The sequence below is a fragment of the Eurypyga helias genome, unplaced genomic scaffold (assembly GCF_000690775.1).
Source record: "Eurypyga helias isolate BGI_N326 unplaced genomic scaffold, ASM69077v1 scaffold6287, whole genome shotgun sequence".
Taxonomy (NCBI): domain Eukaryota; kingdom Metazoa; phylum Chordata; class Aves; order Eurypygiformes; family Eurypygidae; genus Eurypyga; species Eurypyga helias.
The window spans coordinates 85,004-110,413 of NW_010262280.1; the positions used below are offsets into that span (position 1 = coordinate 85,004).

At 37.1% G+C, this 25,410-nt stretch overlaps 1 protein-coding gene across 1 annotated transcript in view; it reads left to right on the top strand.

Annotated features, from left to right (window-relative positions):
* KAL1 (Kallmann syndrome 1 sequence) overlaps positions 1–25,410 on the top strand; it is a gene marked incomplete at its 5' end in the record, with an annotated part of 98,467 nt that overhangs the window by 58,400 nt on the left and 14,657 nt on the right. The window contains 4 exons of the mRNA XM_010155655.1: positions 2,220–2,349; positions 11,738–11,940; positions 14,712–14,859; positions 17,217–17,369. Of these exons, the coding sequence (XP_010153957.1) occupies positions 2,220–2,349; positions 11,738–11,940; positions 14,712–14,859; positions 17,217–17,369 (634 nt within the window). The remainder of the gene's footprint in view (positions 1–2,219; positions 2,350–11,737; positions 11,941–14,711; positions 14,860–17,216; positions 17,370–25,410) is intronic.

Sequence of the window (25,410 nt, forward strand, 5' to 3'; positions counted from 1 at the left end):
AACATGAATGATGAAAGTAATGGGCCCAAGGCACGTTGATAAATTAAAATAATTTTGGTGATATGGATTGACAGATTATTTGGTTTTACAGTATTTCATGGTTGCCACGATAGACTGACACAACTGCAGTCCTTTCTTTTAATCAGTCCTAGCAGAATAACTGATCTGATGCAAATGACAGACAAGATTCCTTAGCTGAAGAATTTGAGGTCAAATCTGTTCAGATTATGCTTGCCTTGTAACTAAATTCAGCAAATCCGTTTTTAAAAACCCAGTGTTGCAACTAGTTAATTACGATTAGATATTGATCCTGACCCTGATGTCAGTTGCAGCAGTAGCCTGAATATATCCTTGGGGTTTTTTTCTGTTAATACAGTGATAGTTTATTTTACTCTAGCTCACAGTTGTGTCTTATTTGGAAGTTCTTGAGTATGTGGGCCTGCATGCTGGAAAAAACTAGAATGTTTGAGTGCTCCATAAAAAGAAAAAAATGGTAAAAGTTGGTTCAGGTCGGCTTTTTCTTCCCTTGGGGAACCACTTCATTGGATGAGACAATTCACTCTACAGGTAATATAGAAGCTAAAAAGGGAAATAAGATGAGGCAGACAATGAAAACATCAGGGCTGTTACCCCTGCTTAAGCTGGAAAGACAAATACAGCAGTCTGAATGGAGAAGGGCCCTAAGTAACAGCAGTATGTGAAGGGCTCAATGCCTGCAACACTTAGCAGTCTGAGAGCAGTCTATAGTGCAGTTTAGAAAAACCCTCTTTCCTTTACATGCACACACAAATGAGAGATCTGTTTCCCTAACCTTTGTCACCAAATGGAGGGATTAAATGCAGGATAACATCTACAAATTTAATTGATCAGAGCTGTAAAAATACTATTGCTGAAGAGCTGATGCATCTTCCTCAAGTTGTGGCTATCTGAGTTTTGTCAGCAGTTGCTACTTTCTTAAACAGATTGGAAAGAGCAAGAAGCAGAAATGATGTCGTGCTTTTTTGGGGAAGTGCTTGGTATCATTTCAAGGAGCACTGAATCCCATACAAGGAAGGTGGAATTTTGAAGTTAAAAAACATAGAGCTTGTGCAAAATACATTGATGTCACTGCATTTTTAATGAGCTTGCATGTTTGGTCAGTAATGATAATTATTAATGATTTCTAGTATATTTAGACATATACTTTAGTTCAGGTTCATGTGTTATTTTGATTAAATAATTAAATGAAAGTACAATAAACATGACATTCTAAAATAAATTAAAAACTGGATAATTGAGAGGTAATTGCAAAAGTGGATGAGTGTCTGAGTTCTACAAAAATGTGATGCCTTCTGTACTTGGCAGTGATTCAGGGGTTACCAGGGGGATTTGTTCAGTTCTGATGTTTGTACCTTAGGAAAAATAAGAAACAGTGCAGAAGATACCTCTTTAGAAGTTTAAAGGGGGGAAATAAAAAAGATAGAGGAAAGCAGGGCTCAGAATAAGAGCACATAAAGCACCTCCTACTAAAAGGGTTCAGAGAGCTTCTATGCTTATTCCATATTTCAGCAGTTAAGGCACTCTCCCCAGAAGGTGGAAGTTGAACTCATGACACTGGCAGTCTCAGTGGGTGTTGTTGGAGAAAAGGTCATCTCCTATGACCTGAGACAGGTCTGCAGGGAAGAGTTAAGCCTGTGAGTGTCTTTTTGACAGAAGTGCCAGTGATCTGAGGAAGGCTTACATTCATTACCTGAGGGTTTTGTGTTTCCTATGAACCAGAAAAGGCAGCTTCTCACAGCGCTGGATTCCATGAAGCCATTTTGGACCCCAGTTCTGTGAGAGTTGGAGAAATGAATCCTGTGACCTGGGGCAGTGAGTTCCCTGAAACATCAACACCTGAACAGCTAGCTCCTATGCACTGGTGATGGTTGTGATAACTGGAAAACTAATTTTGTGAATTTAACACTTCACCAGTTTTCTAAAGGTTACTTTTTTCCAGAATAGACCTGCAAGGCACTGTAAAATTGGATGGTTATATGATTGTGTTCACAGCTGTAAACGCAGTTCAGAATGATGCTCAGAGTCGGGTGAGGTGGTTGCACACAGCCTGTGCACTCTGGGACGTCTTAAGGAAGTGCATCCCCTACCCTTCAGTCTGACTAACCGGTGTCGTGTGGGAGATGATAGCGCAGCTAGCCATGTCAGAACGACAAGTGTAAGTGTGATGTTTTCCCTCCCAGACTACGGATGAGCGGGTTCGGCTGCTGGACATCCGCGCGAGCAGGTGGTACCAGTTCCGCGTGGCAGCTGTGAACGTGCACGGGACGAGAGGCTTCACGGCACCCAGCAAGCACTTCCGATCCTCGAAAGGTTAGTTCTCCGTCTCTGTGTCTGGTGCTCACCCTCTGCTCACTTACGCACGGAGCACAACCTGGTCTGCCTGTTTCTGTGGCAGGATGTTTTTAGCAGGTGGGATTTCGGTTAGTTTTTCCACCAGCTTTAGAAATGGTGTGAGGTATGTTTGAAGTCGACAAAGGAATTAAAGGTTAAAGATGTCATTATTCTTTTATCAGTAAGGGGTCTGAACGAATAAACCTCCTTTTTAAACATTTTCCGCATGGTTGGTATCAAACAACATGACCCTGACCATGAAACACGAAGGAACTGGGGTTTCAGTGTGTTATTCTGAGAGGTTTCTCTTGTTTTTCTTTTTATTTATGAGAAATATGTTGCTGCCGTATGTTTAGCAGAGTTAAATATTTTCGGAATATTTTGTTGCCTGTATCTAAATAATTGTAGCATCATTGCTTTGATGGAACTGCAGGCTCTCAAGATAATTTTCCCCTCGCTAGTACTAATTGTAAAGGCTTCATAATAAAAGGGGTATAAATGTGAAGTAGCATGTTTCTTCTGTTCATTAGAAAGGCATGCTGGACAATCCACAAAGTATTGTAGGAATTTTTGTTGCCGTTTCTGGTTTTGCAAGGGTTTGGGTAATGAAATAAGTCTGAAAATTATTTCTGTACCAGAAATGGTACCTGGGGAATGGGGAGATGGAAATGGATGTCCCAGGCTGTGAAGCTGCTGGCAAGGTCCCTGGTGTGCCTTTGACCCTTGCAAAGCCGAATTCTCCCGCATGACTGAAACATAGTATAGGAGTTAGCACAGGCCGGATACTGTTCCTGAAGATAGATGGTCAGGGTGTGGTCATCCTGGCTTAAAGGCAGTTGATAATGTAGGCACAGACAGACAGTGCTACTTTGACTTTAGTACCAAATAATGAGATTTATCACTCTTCACTCTTCTAATAGAGGTAGTGTCTAATAGAAAGACTTGTCTTTGTTTTAGCAGTGACAGAATCTTTACACTGGTGTAACACGTACTTCAAGGAATGCACTTCTTCCTCTTTCTGCAGATAGAATTATCTTGCAATACAGGCAGTTGCCATCCATGGGTTTCCATGCTAGCCTTCCGCTTGCTGTTTGGCCATAGTCAGTCCTAGAAAAAATCTTATTGTAGATGCAGTTACAGAGGCATGCAAGTGCTTTTGGTGGTATGGATGGTTACTGAATAAAGTATACATTAGACTCAATAAATAGCCACAATTGTGCTGGAAAGGTTGGCTGGCATAGCTGTCCCATTACTACTGTGACCAGAAACCTTTTCAAGTATAAAAGCATTATTTTAAGAATTTATTCTACTTAAGTAGTGCATCATTTCAGTCACACAAAAAATACAGTTCCTTCAAGCTGTGTTGAGCTTACTGCAAGGACTCAGCAGCAGCAGTATCTTTCTTTTTGCTTTTCTTCATGGGTAGTACTTCAGCAGATACAACACTGTATTGCTGAATCTGGCACCAACTTTCTTTTAAACTCAGATCATTCTCAGTTGTTTTACTGAGTTTGTAAAGGCTTTCCAACTGTTCTGCTTGGAACCACTATAATTGCAATTACATTAAGGTATATCATGATATCACAGAGGTTTTGGCTTGAGCTTGACTTTTTCAGGCTGGATTTGTATTACTTTCCAGAAAATTCATCTACTACTGAGTGAACTGGCCACAGGAGCATTTTGTTCAAAAAACCTACATTGGTAATGAATATAAGAACATCCATGATAACTCATAATGAAGGTCTCTTTAGCCCAGTATCTGACCTCATCCAAAAATGATTTTTTGGAGGACAGCATAAGAGCAGGATAAGCATATAGGGATATTTCTTCAGAATAGCCTCCCAGCTGGCAGTTATTTCTGTTTCAGGAGCTTGTGGTTTTGAAATGATTACATGTCAGATACCAGAGTCCTTTTCTCCTGTGGTCTCTGCAGCTCCCCCTGAAACACTTGCTCTCTGTGAGCAGTGTGCGTGTTCTTACCTAATAAACCAAAATAATGGGATCTTGATAATTGCAGGAAGTATGTAGCCAGCATTGTTCAAAAGCCTTTATAACCCTCAAAATAATAATTTTCAAATCTGAACTCCAGCCCTTGGCAGAGAATCGTGAATTGCCAGACAAACAGCAAGGAATTCAGTTAGCTATCAGCTTTGTAGCCAAAATCATCCTACTCTGGCAGCTCATTTGACGATTTTAGAGGCTTTGGTAATATCAGTGGTTATTATAAAGCTACTGTGTTCACCAGATGAAACATGTGGAAGCACTAGGTGACACAGACGAAGATGCTGCCAGGTGGTGGCTCTCAGGAATGATATGGGGATGCCTCAATCAGTATGTCTTAGTCTTCATGTCCCTGAGTAGGCGCTCAGAGCAGTCGCGTTTCTAGTGTCATATAGACATTTAATTACTACTTTGGAGCTCAGTGGGAAGTGGCGGCCCCTGCCTGGCAGAGAGGCAAGAAACTGCAGCTCAGATGTGCCTAGTTTTTTGAGTGCCAGCATCTACTGGCCCCTGCTGAGCTCCTACAGGCACATTTAACCTCCAGTTTGGAAAAGGAAAGCGGACTTTGGCACATCACCTTTGGAAGGTTGTCTGACTGTCTGCGCTGCATTTATGTGAAATGTGGACAGAAATGCATATTAGCTCTTGCAGTGTTTCAGTTCACCCTGTTGTGCCAAGACCCAGAGCAGATTATTATCTTCATCAGACTTAACAGAAGTTTTCTTCAAAAAAGAAACCCTTTGATCAGGAAACATGACAGCAATTCCTAAGACAGTTTTCTCACACAAGATGCTGAACTTTTACCAATTGCTTATAAGTTATAACGAATAGCAAACTATTTGGGTTTATTTCCTCTTTAAAGGAGGACAAACAGGATATAAAAGCTGAATTTAGAGGGGGAGTATGGCACCACAGTGTCTCTGTCATTAAATATTTTATGCTGTTAAAAAGAACATTCAGAAACTATGGTGCTGTAATTACTGGGAGACAGACTTTTTGTCTAGTTACCACAATACTGTTACATACTATTTTGCATTTTTTTGCAAATGCAAAAAATATGATCTCTAAGTAGACACATCAAAGTAAGGTTTTGTTTTATTCAAAATACTGTTAATTCTTCTGAGGTATGTAACTTCCATTAACTTTTCTATCGCTAAATAAAGCTTCTTATTAGCCAAATTACCTTAATTTACCAGTCATGAAAAAGACAAAACCAGGAAAACAGGGGTATTTCATTAAGCATTCCAGCTTACCATTCTTCATTCTAATTGTGTTTTGAGGTTTTATCTACTGCAGCTTTTGATGCTCTTACACTGTAAATGTTTGAGGTAAAAGTTTATTAGCTGCTTTACACTGCCTCATGTGTTCATTCGTAGCATTAATCTGTAAACAATAAATAAAGTGACACAGCTGAGATAATTTATGACATATTCAGAGCTTAAGCAGCGAGAATCCTTTATGCTGTTTATTTCTGTTTTATAAAGGAAATAAAAGATTTGCATATGCTTGTCTGGCATGGCCCTTCACAGGGAATGAAGTGATGGCAAAATGTGATTCTAAAAATTACAAGAAACACAGATTAGACTACACCTATCTTTTTGGAGCAGAGTGGCTAGGAGATGAAGTGAATACTGCACCTAGGAGAGTGGGTTCTTTCCTAGAAGTAAAATTCTGCATATGGATTTATAGATGGATATTGCAACCTAAAATTGGTCAAAACTTTCTGCTATTTTGACAGTGGTTCTCACTTCATTTTTCAGGGGTTTTAAATTGTGATTTTCTTTTCATATTCAACTGAGGGGCAACAACTGGCAATACGGCAATAAATAAAACTAACAAATACCTGACAGAATATTTTTGATCCCCAAAGGTACAAATGTATTTCTCTTCGTATTTTGACTGGCTCCCTCTAAGCAGCCTCATTTTCTCTGCAAGCAGGAGAGGACTGTTTCTACAACCCATAAATGAGTCTGCTTGGATGAAAAGCTACCTGTACTTTTCTCCCATTAAGTGAGCACCAAATAGCGTAACCCAATGGGTCAGAAGCTGTTTGGCACTAATAATACAATTTTTAATTTCTTGCATTTGGGTAAGAGTTTTTAGGGGATTTTTTTCTAGCTTTTTATGACCTATGTTGTGAATGAACTCTTAGTAACAGAGACTGCAGTTAACTAGAGGGATCAGTGTTGGGCATTTCCACATAATATATTGTCTTGCCAGTCTGTAGTTAGGTACTGTGCCATTTCCCGAGACAAAAAGGGGTGATGAGATGAGCACAATGAGCCTAAGACATCCGATCCTTCTACCTCTGCTAAAGGTTTTTGTCTTCAACATGAAGGCAGTTGCTAGCATACACAGGATAAATTGTCAAGCAAAAGGAAGCAGACAACATTTTTTTCACAGCACATAAGTACCATACTGGATGTGATTTCATGCATACATTACTGGGTGTTAGTAAAACCAGAACAGACACCCACTCCCGGCAATAAAATTCTTTCTGTTGCTCCTTTGGGACCAATGTTTTTTTTATGCCGTTGCACAGCTGGTTTATGTGTGCCATTTCCACTGGGCAAAACCAGTCCCCCTGCTTATGCCTTGGAATTGTTTAATGGTTGGAAAGTTGTCTGTAGAGCAGCTTCAGCAGATTTTTAGAGCTGGAAGGTCTGATGTTTAAAAGATAGCAATGGGAGATCCATTTTAAGTGAGGAAAAAAAAGGGTTTAAATTAGAGTGAAACTTGATATCACTTTCGTAGCTCAGAATGAGAATTCCGGTTCCAATACCATTATTTTCTTCTCTGACATATATTCCAAATCATTTACTGTTTTCATTACAGTTGCCCCATTTAAAGCCAAAGTGGTTACATTGCAGCAGTGTATGATGAGATTCTTGTGTATAGCTTGCCCCCACTATTTTGTTAAGGTTTCAAAGTGCTTCCAGATCTTATTGATTGAAAAAATTTTGTAAAATATAAATTGTCTATCGCTGTGTTTTCAAATATGACTGGAGGAAGATGCAAATTTGAAATAGTGATGATGTGAGGGTTTTCATTTTTTCTTTTATTTGCAGCAAGGAATCCTCCCTTTTGGGGACTGGAGACAGAGTTTTGCTTGTGATGGCTAAGTAGTCAGCAAGACAAGAATTTAAGTCCTTTGGGTGTACTCAAGCCAGATACAATCCAGACAAATGCAGTTTTTACTCCATGTGCTGGAATAGCAGCTTCAGCCTAATGAAGCTATCATTTCTAGCAGCAAGAAGTGATTTACTTGTCAGGCTGCTGAGATCAGATTTTTTTTGGATTTGAGGACAACTGTCTGTGCCAAATTCTAGTATATATATAATGACTTTTATTTTATCTGAGTTGTAGTATAAACTGCAAAGGAAAAGCTGCAACTAACATCACTTTCTACACACCAAAGAATTTGATTTAACACTCAGATAAATTTGTGTATATAAAATTTCAGAACTTTACATTTGAAAAACTGGCAGTAGTTCCCGTTCCAGTAATTTAATGTTCCTGTGTCTGAATTATACATGTGGGCAGTCAGTCAAAGGGATCACAGATACATGAAGACTAACAGTAGAATGGCATTTCGCTTTATAGTCAGCAGAATGCCAGTTTAGCTTCATTGTCAGGTTAATAAACACCTTATGTTTATAAGCTTTATGATCCAGTATCAGTTATTAGACCTTGAAATATTTCAGCATGAGTTATACACTGCTTTTAATGTCTGCATAGACACAAGCATAACAGAGCACCATGTAGAAGCATGACTTTTCCTTTCAGCAATGCAGTAGTGAAGGCTTAAAGAAATCAGAAAAACCCAACTGATCTGTTGTCTGGTAACTCGCAGGCGTGCATGATGGAGGAGCATGCACTACACTTAACAGTGTTTTGGGTTTGGGGTCTTTTTGGAGTTTTGGTTTTTCTGAGGGGTGCTTGGGAAACGTTTATTTTGTTTGGTTTGGTTTTGAGGGTGGGGTCTGGGTTGTTTGAGGTTTTTTTCTTGTTAATAACAGAGATTGGAATATCTTGCCTTGCTGCTATTCCTTCTCACCTGTTTGTTTTGCTGGTGAAGAAGTCCTTTCAAATGAAAGAAAAGGTTAATATTCTTGATTTTTTAGCTTACAGAGTGATAGTTCTGTCAGTTGTAATAGTGATGAGTCTCACAGAAATATATAGAAATAGATGAAAAAATCATATAGTTGTGTTGAAATACTTAATAAATCCTCAGCTGATACAAAATGCCACTAAGTGGCTTCATATTTCAGGTAATACACCCCAAATCCAAAAAAAATATATTTCTGTTGTGTCTCTACTATCAGAGGTTGTTTTCAAATGATGAAGTGCAAAATCATAATAATATTTTTTCATCTTTGACATCTTATGTCCTTGCAGTTTATTATTTTCTCCACTTAAGTCTGCTAGTTTAAAAAAGCTCTTCTAGAAAATGTGGCACTTTCAAATGTCTTGCATTTTCATGTCTGTCAACTGTAGATGTTCCCTTCTGCCTTCTGCTGCTACCACCACCACTCTTCCTCCTGTTCCAAGGCATTTTTTTGGAGGACATTTGCGAAGCTGGCAAAAGAGAAACTTTGAAGAAAGGGGACACTCAGAAAAATGTTTTTGCTATTGCTGTATTATCTCACATATGTAATCCTTTTAAGAGGACGTTCATTCTTTCCTTAACTGTAGTTGCCCTATGATTTTTAAAACAGTGCTTACACTCTCCCATGGCAAAGGAGAAACACTGCTAGGTTTTCTTTTAAATATGCATCAGCGTTTTGTTTGCTGACTGGACTGCTTCTATTGAACATAGAAGAAATGCTACTGATAAAGTAATGTTTGCAATAAACTGCATAATTATAAAAAGTACAGGGTGAAATGCTGGTGCTATAGAAGTCAGAAGTGGTCTATTGGTTTCAACATGCACATGTTTTCTTTTTCTGCTTACGTTACTGGGAAAAACAAGGACGTTTGAAGTTACCTTAAAAGAAAATTCCTGTGATGCTGAGACATATAAAAGCTCCCTACTGGGCAATCACTAACTTTATACAAGGAAAATTACACACTCTCTGGCATTGTTATGGGGACAGAAACATTTGAAAAGGAAGAACATAAATTTGGTCATTTGCTTTCAGACCTATGAAAAATAAGTGAATAACTTTAAGATGGTTTTAATTATGTAATACATTTTGTCCAAAAGAGCTGTTTTCGTTTAACTTTTAGATTTTTTTTTAATGCCTCTCAGTGTCCTTTATAGATGCAGAATGAAGACAAGTAAGTTTTATGTTTAGAATTGTTTTAGCTTATATCTGACCATTTGTAAGACATCATCTGAAACATTTTATTCTATCCAATATGTTATGTATACATAATACATGATGCATAGTACTTCTGGGAGATAACCTGAAAAATTCATCTACAGTAATATGATCATGTTGCACTTCAGGTTATAAATGTTTTATTGCCATAATACGTTGTCAGATAACATAACCTCCCCCCTTAACATTTTAAATCTGTGAAGATGAAAGATTTTGACTTTATGAATCATGATTCTGTTTGTATTTATTTTACCTAAATTTAATTTTACACCTCCTTATTTTATTGAACAACAGAAGTAAATGAGAAGCTGTGTTAGAGAACAGTGCACACCATTTAACTAAATTAAATTCTTAAATTTGTCCCCTCCAATATAAATACCTCTGTATGCTTTAAGATGGAGTTGTTGGCTACTTCAGAGGTAAAGAAATTAGTATGAGCACAGTGCTTCTCCAAAGCCAGACAAAAATAAAGGGAAGTCTCTTGGAACTGGCTTGCAAGCTGATTAAAAAAACGAGTTAAATTAAACTGAATTAAAAAAATTATATTAAATTTCCAGAATTCATAAACTCAAATACGCTTTGTAACTTCTATAGCCAAAAGTTTGGTTGAATTACATGTGTGAGGAAACGGGCATCCATTGTTATTTAACTAAGAGTTCTGTTAAATAACAGGACTAAGCCATTATTTCACATCTGCTGATCTTTATAAAGGAAATGCTGTCTTTATTAATTCTGAATGTGTCAGTTTGCATGACCTACATGATGGAATTTTTCAGTGAGACCATTTGTCATAGGGATTATCTGATGAACTTAGTATGCCTGGAAAGTTTATTTAACAGCTCATTTACCATTATAAAAAGATGCAGGTGAACCATACAGTAAATGAATGCCTGGTGTCCCCTCTGCACACCTCCAGTTTTCTCTCGGGCAAATAAGTGGTGGCTAATTTGGCAAAAAAGTTACATGAAAATGCTTTCGGTTTTTTCGATTAGATTGTTTTTTCTTGGTGTTTGCTTCATAATATGCCTTAATTACTATGAATTTCTTTTATTCTGCCTGATATATTTTTAATTTTAATTTTTTTTTGAGTCACACTGTTAAATTTTACTGAGATTTTTGGTTTGCAGTTTACTTATACTTTGTCACCAATGTTTGGCTACCACGAGCATTTAAAAACAAGTAGGAGTTGAAAAGTAGGATTAAAAAGTAGAAGTTAGTGAATAGCAAATGAAGAAGCTCAGTTGCAACATTTCCATTGATTCACATTACTCAGGATATTACATAGGAGGTGCACAAGGAAAACCTAACATTCAGTATTCAAAAAAGGTTCAATATTGGAACGTCTTGCTGTCAAGTATCCTTCTTGACTCTAGGGTCAGCACAGAACCAGCTGAAGGAATAATATCTCAGTTGATATTGACCAAAAATTAAACCAAAATAGGGAAATAAGTCACAGGGGTAACTAATTGCTTTTTGTTGTTCAAAAAAAACATCGTAGACTTCTCTGACATAATGTATCATTACATCTTAATTGTATTTATTCTAAGGTAGTGTTTATGTCCTATGGTGGTGGATATCAACACTAGAATTTTGAAGAAAGATTCAGTATGTATAAACATAATTTCATCATCTGAGAATTGTCTGTAAACACAGACAAGGTATTCAGTGTTTCCACCATAGGATTCTGTCATTACTATACAAGGCCACTTGTAGAACCCACATGTTTTACACTCACTTTCTATTTAAAGTAGTGAGTGACAGAAGTAAAAGTGACATACATTTTGATAAAGCCTCATAATGTTTGTAAACTATCAACAACACAGAATAATGACAAAACTAGATGCTAACCCATAATTTATATTATAGTAAATCTTGAATTTCTACAAATTACAAGAAGCCTTATCACTTATGGGAAATTTTGTGTATTGAGAGTTTTTTCATCCAGCTCATGTATGCCTGTTAAATACATAAGATGAAGATAATCTTTACCTTATTGAAGATGATCTTTACTTTAGAATATTTCGGTTTGTTTTGAATTCCAGATCCGTCTGCTCCACCAGCTCCATCTAATATCAGAATTGCCAATATCAGTGCAAACAATGATGGGAGTGTAAATGTGATGATTACTTGGGATCTTCCAGAAGAGCCTGATATTCCAGTACACCACTACAAAGTCTTCTGGAGCTGGACATACAGCAAATATGTAATCCCAGCTAAAAAAAAGAGAAGGAAGAGTACTGATGGGGTAAGAAAGATATTAGTAAGACAGAAATATAGCTTATTTCTGGTACAAAATAGAATGAGAGTTTAAAATATGTGATAAATTACAATGATTTCAGCAGCTGGTGAAGTAGCAGTCTTAATTTTTAATATCACCAACCCCTTAGACAACTTTGATATCAGTCTTTTTCGTTCACTGTACTCAGGGAGAGAAGTAGACTTCTGCCCTAAAATGCAGGTAAATACTATAAAGTTTTCAGGAGAGATGAATAGAAAGTTAAATGCTGTTTGTCCTCTCAATTCAGGCATATTTTATTAGTGCTTCTTAAAGACAAAGTGCTTGTTTTATTTAAAAAACATCATCTCTCATATTGTTCTTTCACTGGGAATAAAACTTGTGACACTGTCATAGAGGATAACCATGAAACAGTCGGTATCAGTCCAAGAAAAAAAACAAACTCAAAACTCTTTAAGTAAGCTACTTTACCAAAGATCTGACGTATTTCCATATAAGCAAGTTCCTATGAGTTTCTTGATTGATATATCAAATACTGCTGTACTAGGAAACTAACTGTTGGGATATCCTTAAACATATTGCATATTATTTTAAAGTAGTTAATAGAAATAGAGATCAATTACAGATAACAGACTGATCTTAATTCTCAGTGCACGTTGTGAGAGTTTTGTCCCCTGTCTACGTTAATACTGTATTTTGCCACTGGCTGCCCCGTTGCACTGTGATGAATGACAGCCAGAGAGGTATAGTTCCCTCTCTGTCCCTCAGCCACCAATCCCTGAGAGAAATAAAGGCAATGAAGGCTGTGTGCCAAGTTCATCTACAGCAGATTAGACACGACAGAGGTGCTACTGTCGGAGCTTGCCGGTTCCCTTGCCTTCTCATGGGAACTGATGGGTGGATGGGTGGTCAAGATATGGAGGCTGCAGAGCCACCACCACCAGCTCTCTGCCTGGCAGATGGGAAATGGAAATTTCCCTGCAAATGTAGACAATATGGTGTAATTTCAGGGGCTGAGATAACTTGGTTCTTTGTTTCTGCTTCAGTTAAATACTCTTTCTTTTTTTTTTTAAAGAAAAAGGTAAATATGCATGGAAAAGAAATTTATTTCTTCCTTGTACTTTAAAAAGAAAATCACTTTGGGAACACAGGAGTAGGGTTGGACTGTGCTAGGTAGAAAAGTTTGTGATTGTCAGGAAAGCTGAGAATTGGCTGGAGATCTTCGTGGCAGAGGCTACAGTCTTAAGATACAGGGGCTATTTCTGTCCACAAACTGGTCCTTAAAGCACAAAGACCAAAGAATTTAAAAATTGAGCTGGGTCCTTAATGTTGTTTTGGCATTTTATGTAAGGCACATCCTATGGATAAATATGTTAAAACAGATCCAATATACAACATTACAGTAATGCGGACCAAGTTCTGACCTTCAATACAGGGAAATCCAGAAGAGCCAAGGCATATTTTAGGGAAAAAGCAGGCTTTTCAGATATCTTCCTTATTAATCCTGGCTCATTGTACTTCTTTTTCTGTGACATGTCATGAAACTGTACCGCAATGACAGTGAGATGCAGAGTTTCCCCACAGGACACTACTATTACTATTGCTAAGCAGTGGACCTTCGAATATTAGAGTAACCCTTCTGTCTAAAAATTGAAACTGCAAAAAACTTTAAAAAAAAAAAAGTGAAAAAATCTTATTTTTTAAAGATCATTAAAGATTTTTTACCCAGTTTTTACCTTTAGATTTAAGCTAGGCCAAATAGTTTTATAATTATTTCCATATGAAATTATTCCAGGTAGACATTCAAATGACTTGACTACAATATTAACACTGTTAATTGAGGTTTATAGTCAGTGTTACATATATCTCAGCACAAAACCAGTAAAAGTAATTGATATGAATGCTTCTGACAATCCCCGAATTGTTAAATATGGCAGTATGTGTTTATCTTTTTCATTCTGGATTGACTGTCAAACTTCAAAGGCAAAAAGTATTATGATTCTTAATGTCTTCTATATGAGATATGGGCTAGGAGGGCATTTTCATAAATACATTTTACAAAAATCTAGATATAAGAATATTGAGAACCCTTGGCTCTTCTTTTCAGTATCATGGGACTTGCCTTCATTTATGGGTTATTGACCTGAGACTGATAATCCTGCTCTGGTGTTTCCCCATTTCAGACAATTCCAGGACAATAGAAACTGTTTTTTTGTCTGTTGTGTTTTTCATTCTATAGCAGAGAAGTGTTCTTACCAATGAAGGGGGTATTTTTGGTTGTGGGTTTTGGATTTTTAATTATATTTTCCTTTTCAGCAGTTGAAACAAATAGAAAATATTGACAAATATACTGAATTTTGGATTTTAGCTGTCTTTAGACTGAATGTCTGAATTCAGTTTCAATTACTTTGCTAACACAGAAATTGGGGGATAAAAAAGTTTAAATTTCTTTGGCTAAAATACTTTTGGCCTAAGAAAAGAACTTGCTATATGTAATAAGGCCCTTTAGTTTTGACCTAAACAATAGATGTATGTAGTTGCCAAGTATGTGCCAAATTTATGTAAACATCAAGAAGGTTAATATTTTAAAAAGTACACAGAAAAAGAGTAAAATATAATACATGTTTTAAAGGAAGGAAGTTTTGCTCTGTTGAAATTTGTACATGAGTTTTCTAATTTCAAAAGACTAATGTGCGTAAGATATCAGGCCTGCTTTTAATAAGGGCCTGTGTTTCAGTAATACTATAACTACTTTGTATATTTATTCTCCTCTATTATAGGCCCAAAACTATGTGATCCTGGAGGGACTCCAGCCCAACAGCAACTACAATGTAGAACTGCAGGCAGTAACACGCTGGGGTCAGATACGCCTAAAAAGTGCTAAGGTTTCTCTCCATTTTAGCACAACTCAGGACACCAGGACTAATAGTGAGTACTTGTATTCAAACACCTGAATGCTTTCTCTCTTCTTTATCTGGAATTAATGCTTTATATAATGATTTCTCAAATTAGAAATCATAATTTTCTTAAATCTTTCTGTTTCATATCACAGTGATCCTGTTACGGTGAAGTTGATTAACCTTTTAATGTTAAATTTCTCATCTAAAAATTGGTGACAGTTTTAGCCTAATTCTTTATCTTAGATCCTACTCACCTGAAATAAACAAATGGAACAAAAATGCATTTGCATACATTTGCATGAATGTGGTGTCAATATTTTTTAAATGTAATACAGGTGGATACCTAGTATATTTGAAGCATATTGTTGGTGTTTATGAAAGAGAGAATCATAGAACCGTTAGGGTTGGAAGGGCCCTTAAAGATCATCTAGTTCCAACCTTTCCATTAGGGCCATGAAGTAAAGGATTCAAGATTCTTTGAGCCTAAACAACAGATATCACACATTTTAGTGGATAGAGCACTCTGCTGAGAAATGCATTTGGACCTTTCTGGAAATATGAAAAAAGTGGCTAAATTACAGCTTCACAGAAAAGCAAATAAAAATTACTCCTGAAGGAGATAGAAATTCATTTTCTTTTGAAACTCACTGAAGTTAGCTACAGAGCCAGTACTGCTTGAGGTACTTTTGAAAATACTCAAAAGCAGATGGAAAAATATGGAGAACAACAAAAAAAAAAAGTCCTGAATATGATCTAGGCCATGACATTCACACCCCCCTCTTTATCTGAGGGACTTCCATGGCCTTTGGGAAGTAGTTCCAGAAACAACATGCCAATTTTTCTGAAGACCCACTCTCAGTTGCTCTGCTCTCTGTGGAATTAAGCTTTGGGTTTTTTTAGATGTCTGTCCCTATTGTCGCAATAGAGGGTCCATAACCTACTAAAGTAATTTAGTCCTACAGACCAATGTGAGCTTTGACCCTGGCCCTCTGATGTTTTATTAAAAACCTCACTGTATTTGTATACTTCACTGCTGGGAAATGCAGTAAGACTCTCTCTCTTGATCATCATACAGAAATATTCTAAATTGATGTTCTGGTTTTTCTGGAAGGGGAGCAGACAGACAGCAGCAAAGCAGAGATTTAGTAAAATTGAAGTGCTTTAAGTTGAGGTATACCTGATAGATTTAAGTTTGTACGTCTATCACTTTTTGGTTTCCTTTTAGGTTGTATAAACATTATGGTTACCTTCAGAAAGAATTTGCTTAAGTTTGGTAGTTTTACTTTAATGTGAAACAATCAAAGAAAAACTAAAATTGTATCAGATTAAGCAAAGGATTGACAAAGTAAAATTTGGCCAAAAAGCAAGTGGGTTTCAGCTGAAGCTACACGTAGCACACAGTGTTCAAGTTACATGTTACCCATGGTAATTGTTGAAACCTGAGTCTTTCCCTCTTTCTCTGAAGTATGCAGTTAATAATTTACCCCTTCCTCATTATTAGAACCTTTACTTTTCCTTTAGGTGTATTATTGAATTAAATATAGGTGAGGGTTTTTTGTTGTTGTTAATCCGATGTAAATACTGTCCTCTTCATCAGAACTGAGATATTTGCCAAAGTGCAATGGAAATGCAGTTTGAATCAGCACGGTTGGCTTTTCAGCTGAAAATATCTAGAAATACTGTCAACCCTGCTAAATGTTAATGAACTGTTGCCAAACGAAATGCTTTATGAAGGACATCCCGTTACCATTGCCTGTTGGAAGCTAGGCACATAACACCAAAGGAACTGCTCAAAGTTAATTCTGCTTTTACAGTGTTTTCCTAAGTGTTCACTGTTCACTGCTGGGAACAGGAAAGTGAGCAAGAAAGATTTTTAATCTGACCAGAGTGTTTTATATAGCATACCAAAGGACTGTATTAATTTGATGTAATAGCCACATGTGGCATTCTGTGGGTTACACTCAATGCCATCCTTGGGATTTGTGTGTATTCAGACTCTGCATAAATATAAACACCATGAATGCAGAACTACAGTTAGATATTATACCTGTTTAAAATGCCAATGTATTAACATTTCCTGCTTTTGGGGATATAAATACATTCTCTTTCCTTATTCTTTTGAAAATTTACAGAACATTTTCATATTGAAATATATTTATCTTTTTCTCTCTCTGTCCAAAATATATTTTTTTACTGAATTTCAAACAAATTATATGCTTTTCAACCATTATGGATGGTTTGTTCTTTATATCCATTTCATTTGGATATGATACTAGAATAAGATAATTTGAATTAAAGTATTATTTTCTGAGTTTCAGCACTGTTAACATAGTCATATGGCACTGTGCTTAGATAAATAATTCCTGATTTTACTATGTATTGCAGAGGAACAGACATCTTCTGCTGTGAAACCCCGGAAAGGGCTTGTAGATCCTTACCCAACATTTCAAAGAAGAAAAACTACTCGTTTTCTTAAAATTGGAACTCCTTTCTATCAGGACAATCAACTTCAGGTCAAAGTCTACTGGAAGAAAACAGGTCTGTCAGATTTTAATTTTACTATTTCTTCTAAGGAGGAACTCTCATCAGCTGCCTCAGAGTTTTAGAACATTGATATAATACAATGAACCTTGTAGAATTATTCAGAGTTAAATCCTACGCCCAGCCTTCTTTCCCTTCACCTTCACGTGTGGAACACTGCCCTCCTCCTTGTGTCATGGATGTGTAAATGTCTGGCAGAGAGAAATGACGTGAAGCAGCTATCTGAAAATTACAGTCAGTCATGTTGGGACACTGAATCTTCCCAGATTTGAGATAATTTCGAGTTTGGTAGAAATTGCTTCTGTGAAGTTTGAAATAGGGAAGCAGAATTTGGTATGTTCAACAGAATTTTTGTGGCTATGAATATTGTCTCTCTGGAGTGTGGCTGGAGGGTCTATGGCACATACAACTTCTGAGCAGATTTTCTGCTGATGCCTCTGCAGTATCTTGCTGGACTTGTTTGACTTTGTCAATTTGACTTTGACAATTCATTCAGAGAAATGAATCAGAAAATTAATGTATACAGAAATCATGCAGTGATGTCACAAAAACTAAATTCTGGTTTGAACCACAAAATTTAGAGTTTTACTGGCTCATGTTAAGGTCACAGTAGACTTTATGCCATACCTTGTCAGTCACCTTGAATTAGAACAGGATGAATAGTTGGCCACAACCACTGGAAAAATCTTTAAGTTGGTTTTCTGCTAGGCTGCACGCACCCTTCTGTATTTCAGAAAAATTCTAACAGCAGGTTTATGTTTAAGTCTTCCAGTCTAAAGGAAAATGTCATAAATTTTAAGTGTCTAATCAGATTCAGGAATCAAAAAAGGAGTTTTCCTTTCTTCCACTTTAGGAGCATACAGGTTGTTACACATTGCTCCAGCTTAGCCGTAACAGGTTCATATGCTGTTATTTGAAAATGTGCTAACACTGTTAGTGTTTGAACTTGGAGCAATCTACTTGTGTAGCAGTAGCGCACATATACAATCTCTTCGATTTTTGTGTTTGAAAGAAAGGGCTGTCCCGCTGTGCCAGGGATGGATGGGTTGAGTTCCTGAGGTACTGACTGTACAGCTGACTCATCCTGTGTGAATCTGTGTACTTCCAGTTCTGTAAGAGGGAGACCCAGAGGTCCCTTTTGGTCAGGGGGTGGGAGCAAGCTCTGTCACATGTGCTGGGGTCTTTAGATATTCGCCCCAGCCATGCAGTGGGAGTTATCTTCATTCTTCTCACAGAACAAACAGTGATAGCAAAGGTCTGTGAAGAGGGGGCAGCACATGGCAGTGTGTAGTTTTTCCTTTTCTTTTTCAAAAAGAAAGTATCTGTGTTCTGAATGACAGTGCATGCAGTAACTCAGCAGGAGCCATTGCCTCATGTGGAACTGAAATACAGCCCATGACCTGCTCCTGAGAACCTAGCAGCTTCTATAAGCTCTTACCGGAGTTGGGAGGTTATGTCATATGTGGATGAGGTACTGACTGTAAATGTAATAGTGACAATTTACTGCAGAGCAGTTCTTTTTCACCGTGCAAGCAACACAGCAGGAGAGGCATATTGGCTGTGTCTTATCTATATGAAAGACAGCAGTTACTGGAGCCAGCTGTGCTGGGTGGGAACTGTACCCCCACGTCTTTTTCCTTTGTGAGCTGCACTGTCTCCAGTCATAGGGAGTTGTAGGGGGTAGTGTCATTTGCAGATGAGCCTCTAGGAAGACAGTGAAAGGCCACAATGATGACATCAGGACTGAAACTCTTGGTTTATATTATCTCTCTGGATAGAATTCATCAGACTTCTGTCCTGGCTTTATTATACAGTAAAGAAGTGATTACTTATCAGTAGTCAGAAACTGAACACAGTATTTGAGTTAAAGTCTGAGTAAGTGGATGGAAGATCCTATTTCCATATATATACGTCATAATGCAGCACAGTTTGGAGCAGGAAAGACTTTTTTAGGCCTGTTATTCAAGTGCATTTCTTAAGTCCCATTAGTAAGCACAAGGCATGAATGGAATGTAGGATCTGGTCTTTACATTAAAATAAATCTCTTTCTGAAATAATCTTTCAGTTTGAATGCTTCGGTATGATGGCAATAATAACTTTACTTCAGGATATATGCTTGTAAAAATAACTCCACACTTCAAGCAGTAAAAGGTGCTTAGCAAATGCACATAATTTTGCTAGACAGAGTTATCACAAAAGCGTATTGTAATTATATGAATACAATAGCTTCTTTCTGAAAGGAGAAAATGTCTTTCACTTGCTGCCTCTGATTTAGGCCTGGGATTAAAGAAACACAGTACATTCCTTAAACAGCATGAATCCCACTTTTGTAAATGAAAAGAAGAACTTACTTGTGGCCAGATTTTTTTGGCAACTAGAAATTATTTGCTATTTATGTCCAATAGTAGAATCAACTTAAACAAATCACTTTTAACTCCTTGGTGCTGGAGTCACAGTGTACCATCCATTACCAAAAATGGATCCACTCTGAAACCCTTACTTTAAATGATTAGCTACTTAGAATAATTAAGATCCTCATTATGTTGTGCAGTAATCAAGACTGAAACTGTGAAATAAAAAGATCCTGATGTTTCCTCTGTTCCTCAGTGGTTTGGTGACTAGAGTGCTGCAGTTTTGGACTTCAACTAAAAAGCTGTTAAGTTGCTGAAAATTTGTGTATCTTCAGGGTATGAAAATAAGATATTTCCCATAGACAGAAAGGAAAAAAAAAATTTCATTATGAGCTCACTGCATCAATTCTCATCACTTGCTGCAATAATTATAATACATTAAAATAATAGAATGTAATTTAGTATGATGATTTCTTTCCAAAGGAACATGTCACAGAAAGATTTTCTAGCTCATTACTCTGCATTCACTACTGTTTTCTCAGTGCCTGTTATGTGAGCGTAGCATAAATCTCTTCGCTCAGGTAAAGCTTTAGTTTCCTTCACTTTTCTTTGAATGAAGTCTTTGAGCATTTACTTCCCCTGTTTAAATTAAACATTTAAAGTACTTCTAGATATTTAAAATCAATATATCTGCTCCTTGGTTTTGCTTAAAAGGACAAATATTTAAAACACATTAAGACTTGGCTTCAGGCTTCTTTCTTTGTGTTTCTGGTAAATGCTAAAGCAGGGAGAAAAAAAAAGAACACTTAAGGGCAGGGAGAGGCAAAGAATCTTCCATTGTCTGATAAATCAACCAAACAAGAATAATGAATTAAATTACAGGGAAGAATAAAATGCAAGGCAAGGCAAAGCAAACAGAAAGCTGCCATGAATGCTTTTAAAATCAGATCTTAGGAAAACAAAATTAACTTTCACTTAGTTCAGGGAGATAAATAAAGTGACTGTATGTGCTGACTCTTTGTTTGCAATAAAGTATTTCATATGGCAGGTTTTAAAATAACTGAAAGCTTTCCCCATGTTATCTTATGGTCCTTTCTCACGGTACCAGTGCCATTGAGGCTATAGTGAAACCCTTCAATTCCAATTGGAGCTTCTAGCTGTTACTGTAAAGAATTCAGCAGTAGTTGCTTAACAATGAGGAATTATTTAGTTTGGTACTAACTGTTGCACAAGGAAGATCAGTATTTTATTTGAGCAGCTGGCCATTTTCTAATTATAGATATTTAAGCAGTAAAATATTTGTACTGGAAAGTATCACTGTGGTCCAGATAGTTCTTTCAACAAGAGGACCTCGCTGCTAATTACAGTGAAGTATACACCAATGTATTTCCCTCGTATTTCTGTGCAAATACAGAGACATTGGCTCAGCAGAGGCAGATTGTGTGCATACACATAATGTACAGTCATATTTAGGGATTTAATTGGTAAAGCAGGCTGCAAGCACAGGAATCTTTGACTATATCAACTCTTTAGAAATTCACCGCTAGATGTTGCATAATTTTACTTTTCCACATATGCTCAAGCTGACTCAGATGCCTGTAGCCTATGTGCTTCCCCGGCATCCCGCCTGGGGAAGTTGGTAATGCTGTCAACTTTAACTGCTGTGCAAAATTGTTCTAGAATTAGAAGAATATTCTGTCAGAAGTATTCTCTGTGTGACTCCTACTCCTCCATAATTAGGTCTTACAAAGGCCTAATGTAGTTCCAGGAATAAAAGTTTTCTTATTCCATTTGCCTTTTTCTGCCTGGAGGGAGTGAAAAGGGGAGCATCTGACCATTTTAGTTTATAAACTGACTACCGGACTTGGTTTATGTCCAAGTGTGACATGCTAACAAAATTTAAAATGGTGCTGGTGGGAGTCGTGAAAAACAGCAACAGGGAATGCAATTTGGTAGAGCAGAGAGTGTGCAACTTCTCAAATAGTGTGCGATCGATTAGTGGAACAAACAGAAAAGTTTTAAAACCACATTTACAATAGGAGCAACCTCAATGGCATCTTCCCTGCAAGTGGGACAATACGGGGGAGCCTTTTCAAGGGCACAGTTTACTGCATATCTTCATGTTTCCACAGAAACAACAGAAAACCATTACTGAATGCCTTTCACTCACTTCCAAACCTCCATACCTTTCAGGGTAGGTGGTTAAAGCTCTTGGTATGAGAGACTTAGGGGCAAATCCGTCCAATGATTAGTGACAGGAATGTAGTTGGAACTGGTTGAAAGTCTGCCAGAAAATCAAATATCAGAAGCCAAATCAGAGCTGCCCGGTGTGGTCACAAAGCTCAGACAGCACAGAAGGCTGGTTTTGCTTAGCAGGCGCCCGCTGTTGTCTGCTGAAGGCAGATTGTGCCTGTACTGCACTGGCTTGGTCCAGAGCATTCATCAGAGTAGTTCTATCAATTTGTATGGTTGATCCACTCATTGTTTCATTTTAAAATTTACATAGTGTATACTGAGGGCTCGTGAACAGCATGACCTGAATTGTACTCCAGAACACCTTTAATAATTGTAAGTCTATTTAATTTGACTTAATTTATGCATTTAAAAGAAGTCTTCTTTTTATTCCTAAACTTAATAACTGAACACAATTTTAAGCTTGATCTCTTTTGAACTTAAAAGATCAAATAGAAATTTAATTGCAAACTACCTGGTACATGAGTGAGGATAGACCATCATTATGTGGGATGAATACCTGCAGTCAGACTCCAGGTACACATTTAACATTACATTGCAAAATCATTTATCAAGACTTAACTCACTTTAAGACATTAAAAAATTAACTGTTCAACTAATAAATGAACTTTTATATGATTTTTAATTATTCAGGAAAAAATATGTTTTCAAAAACAGCATCTTTATGTTCCTTCAATAATACCTGCCTATCCAGTACAGAGTTTTCTACATTTCTTATTACTTCTTGAGTAGTACCACAACTTATAAAGTTAATTATTTTAACAACTAATACAGACATTTATATATGTGCATATATATATAGTGTCACTAAGACTGTCAATGGCAATGTCAGGCAGCTGGAATAATGGAGGGATGAAATGGCAAGCTTTTTACGATCCAATTCTTCCCCTCTTTTCCCCAAACTGTATCACTAGCTCACATTCCTTCAAAGCTGTGTCTTACATGCTTACACTATCAGACCTGGAGCAATGCTACCATTTCTGTGGTGAGTAAAAACATGCTGAGGTGCTGCAATTTAGGAAGATACCTTTCATCAGCTATGGAGTAATAACTGCTTGAGTGCTCTCTTAGCCCACCTAAGTTCTGAAGTAAAATATTTAGCTTATGATTCATGGAAATTAAGCTATCAGCAGTGCATCATCAAGCTCATGGTGAAGGTGATTTAAACTAACAAGTGTCCTCTTGTAAATTGGGTCAATTTTCCTCCACATGCCTCTTTTTAACCTGGATTGTTTAATTAGCCTAGTTTATAAGGTGGCAATAAAACCAGTTGCATAAACACTACAGACAGGGAAGGAAATTGGACAATTTGAATGGAGAGCTAGACTTGGCAGGAGAGACACCAAAAAAAAGTATCTGACACTGAAATTATTATCTAAATTTAAAGATGTTACATGTATGCAGCTGATGAATAATGGGTTCTTAAACAGCAGTTGCTTTATTCCTGTGCCCCATCAGGGTCACATAAATTTTGGGCATCTGAAACATCCCGGGTTATGAGGTTCCAGAGTTTCAAGTGCTTGTTCTATGAAGAACCACATTTTTAAAATTATTTTGAAGCTGCTTCTTCTATCTTCATTTGAATACTAATTCTTCCATTGGAGACACAGAATGCAGTCAAGCTCTCTTCACCCTCTCTCTACACACATGATTTTATAGATATTTAACCTGGTTTTGCTTGGGTCTTATTCTCGTAGACTCAGTAGTCTCAAACTGCAGATTTAGAAACTCTGTTAACTTTATGAATAATAGTTCAGCAAAGCAACATCCTGATATGGCATGCCATGATGCCTACCATGAAAGTCTAGTTTTGGAATTTGATGGAGCATTGTACATGGCTTTCACAGAGGGTGCGAGGAAGGGGTTCATCTCTGCATCTCCTCCCACTGTGGAGTTAAGGGTAACCTGGGTATGTACCTTGACTCTGGAACTGGGAAGGACTCCCAGGTTACCTACTCCCAATGGTCTCTCCATCTAAATTAATGTCCTGATGTGTGAAAGTTACACAGAAGGATGAAGTTAGTGATAGGGTACCTAGTGACATTTTCAATAGATGTATAACCATAGCAAGCCTTGAACTTGTTTGTTTGCTTCTTTCTTTCTCTTTCATTAAATTCAGGTTTTGGATGCTTAGTTACCTTTGAAAACCTAGCTATGAGGGAGTAATGTAGGAAACCTCTATTCAGGCTACAAGCAGCTATTGTGAGCTTTGGGGCTTACAAGAGGCAAATTTCCTTGTAATAGAAAACCAGAATGAGATACTGTTGAACTCACTTTCTATGGGATTTTGTGTGTGGGAGGAGTGAGGGTAGAGGTAATTTGGCTTAGAGATGATCCCAAACTTAAATCCCTCAATATAAGCATCTTTAAACCTTGAGGCTTCCTAGGTCTAGATATGGGCACAAATACTGTGGCTCAGGCCTGTCTTTAAATTGCACACTAATTGCTAATATAATTTTTGGAAAGGCTTATCATTGTATTATACAAAGAATGTGTTCTATATAAAGAAAGTTTGTTTTAAATGGCATAATGTAAGAAACCAAATCTTTGTGATTTGAATGATACTGCTTATGTTCCATATAAAAGCAGGAAACAGAATAGTTTGCCTTGTTAGGAAGTGTTTATTGAATGAAGTTTAAATGTCAGCCGAGGGTTTTGGTGTTTGTTTTAATCATACTGCTTGAATAGGTGATTATTAAAAAGTTCTTTCTCTCAGAGGTGTCATGAATACCATGAATTTCATAACCAAATATTCAACACTTTTTGATTGTCTCTTTTTTTTTATCCCACTGGGTGAACCAATGCACAGACAGCTAAAGAGCCAGGGTCGTTTTCTTTTCATTTTTTGCAAGAGGACTTACCTAAAATGCCCGAGACAGAACATATGGACAACAGCTATTACAGGGAAAAGAGGAGTGCAGACAGGCTCACAGTGCGTTAACGCATCAATGTAGCATTTTATCATTACATAGATTTTGTTTATGTATGTATCCTAAGACTGATAACTCACTTTACATTTGCTAAACTACCATAAGCAAAATAAAACTTGTTATTCTATCTTTATTTCTTGTCCTATCATTAGCTTCATATTGCAAATGCTGGCAAAAAATGCGGTGATTCAGAGAGTCATACAATGGCTCATGAACCAATATGTGAAGAAATAAATGTTACGACCAAGTACTGACTGAGAACATGTTTTGCTTCTCTGCAGGATGTTGGAGTATTCCTTCTCAAACTGTTTTTCAGTCATGCTGTTATTACATTGCAGTAAATACCATGTGGATCATGTTAGACTAATCATGTCTTCAAAACTGAAGCAACCAGTAGCAAATAAACCAGCTTCATTTATTCAGTTGGATTTTGCCCATATTTAAGCCTTCCCTGTGTATTTTTTAGGAATTCTCCAGCAACAGAGTTTTAACAGAAAATGTATT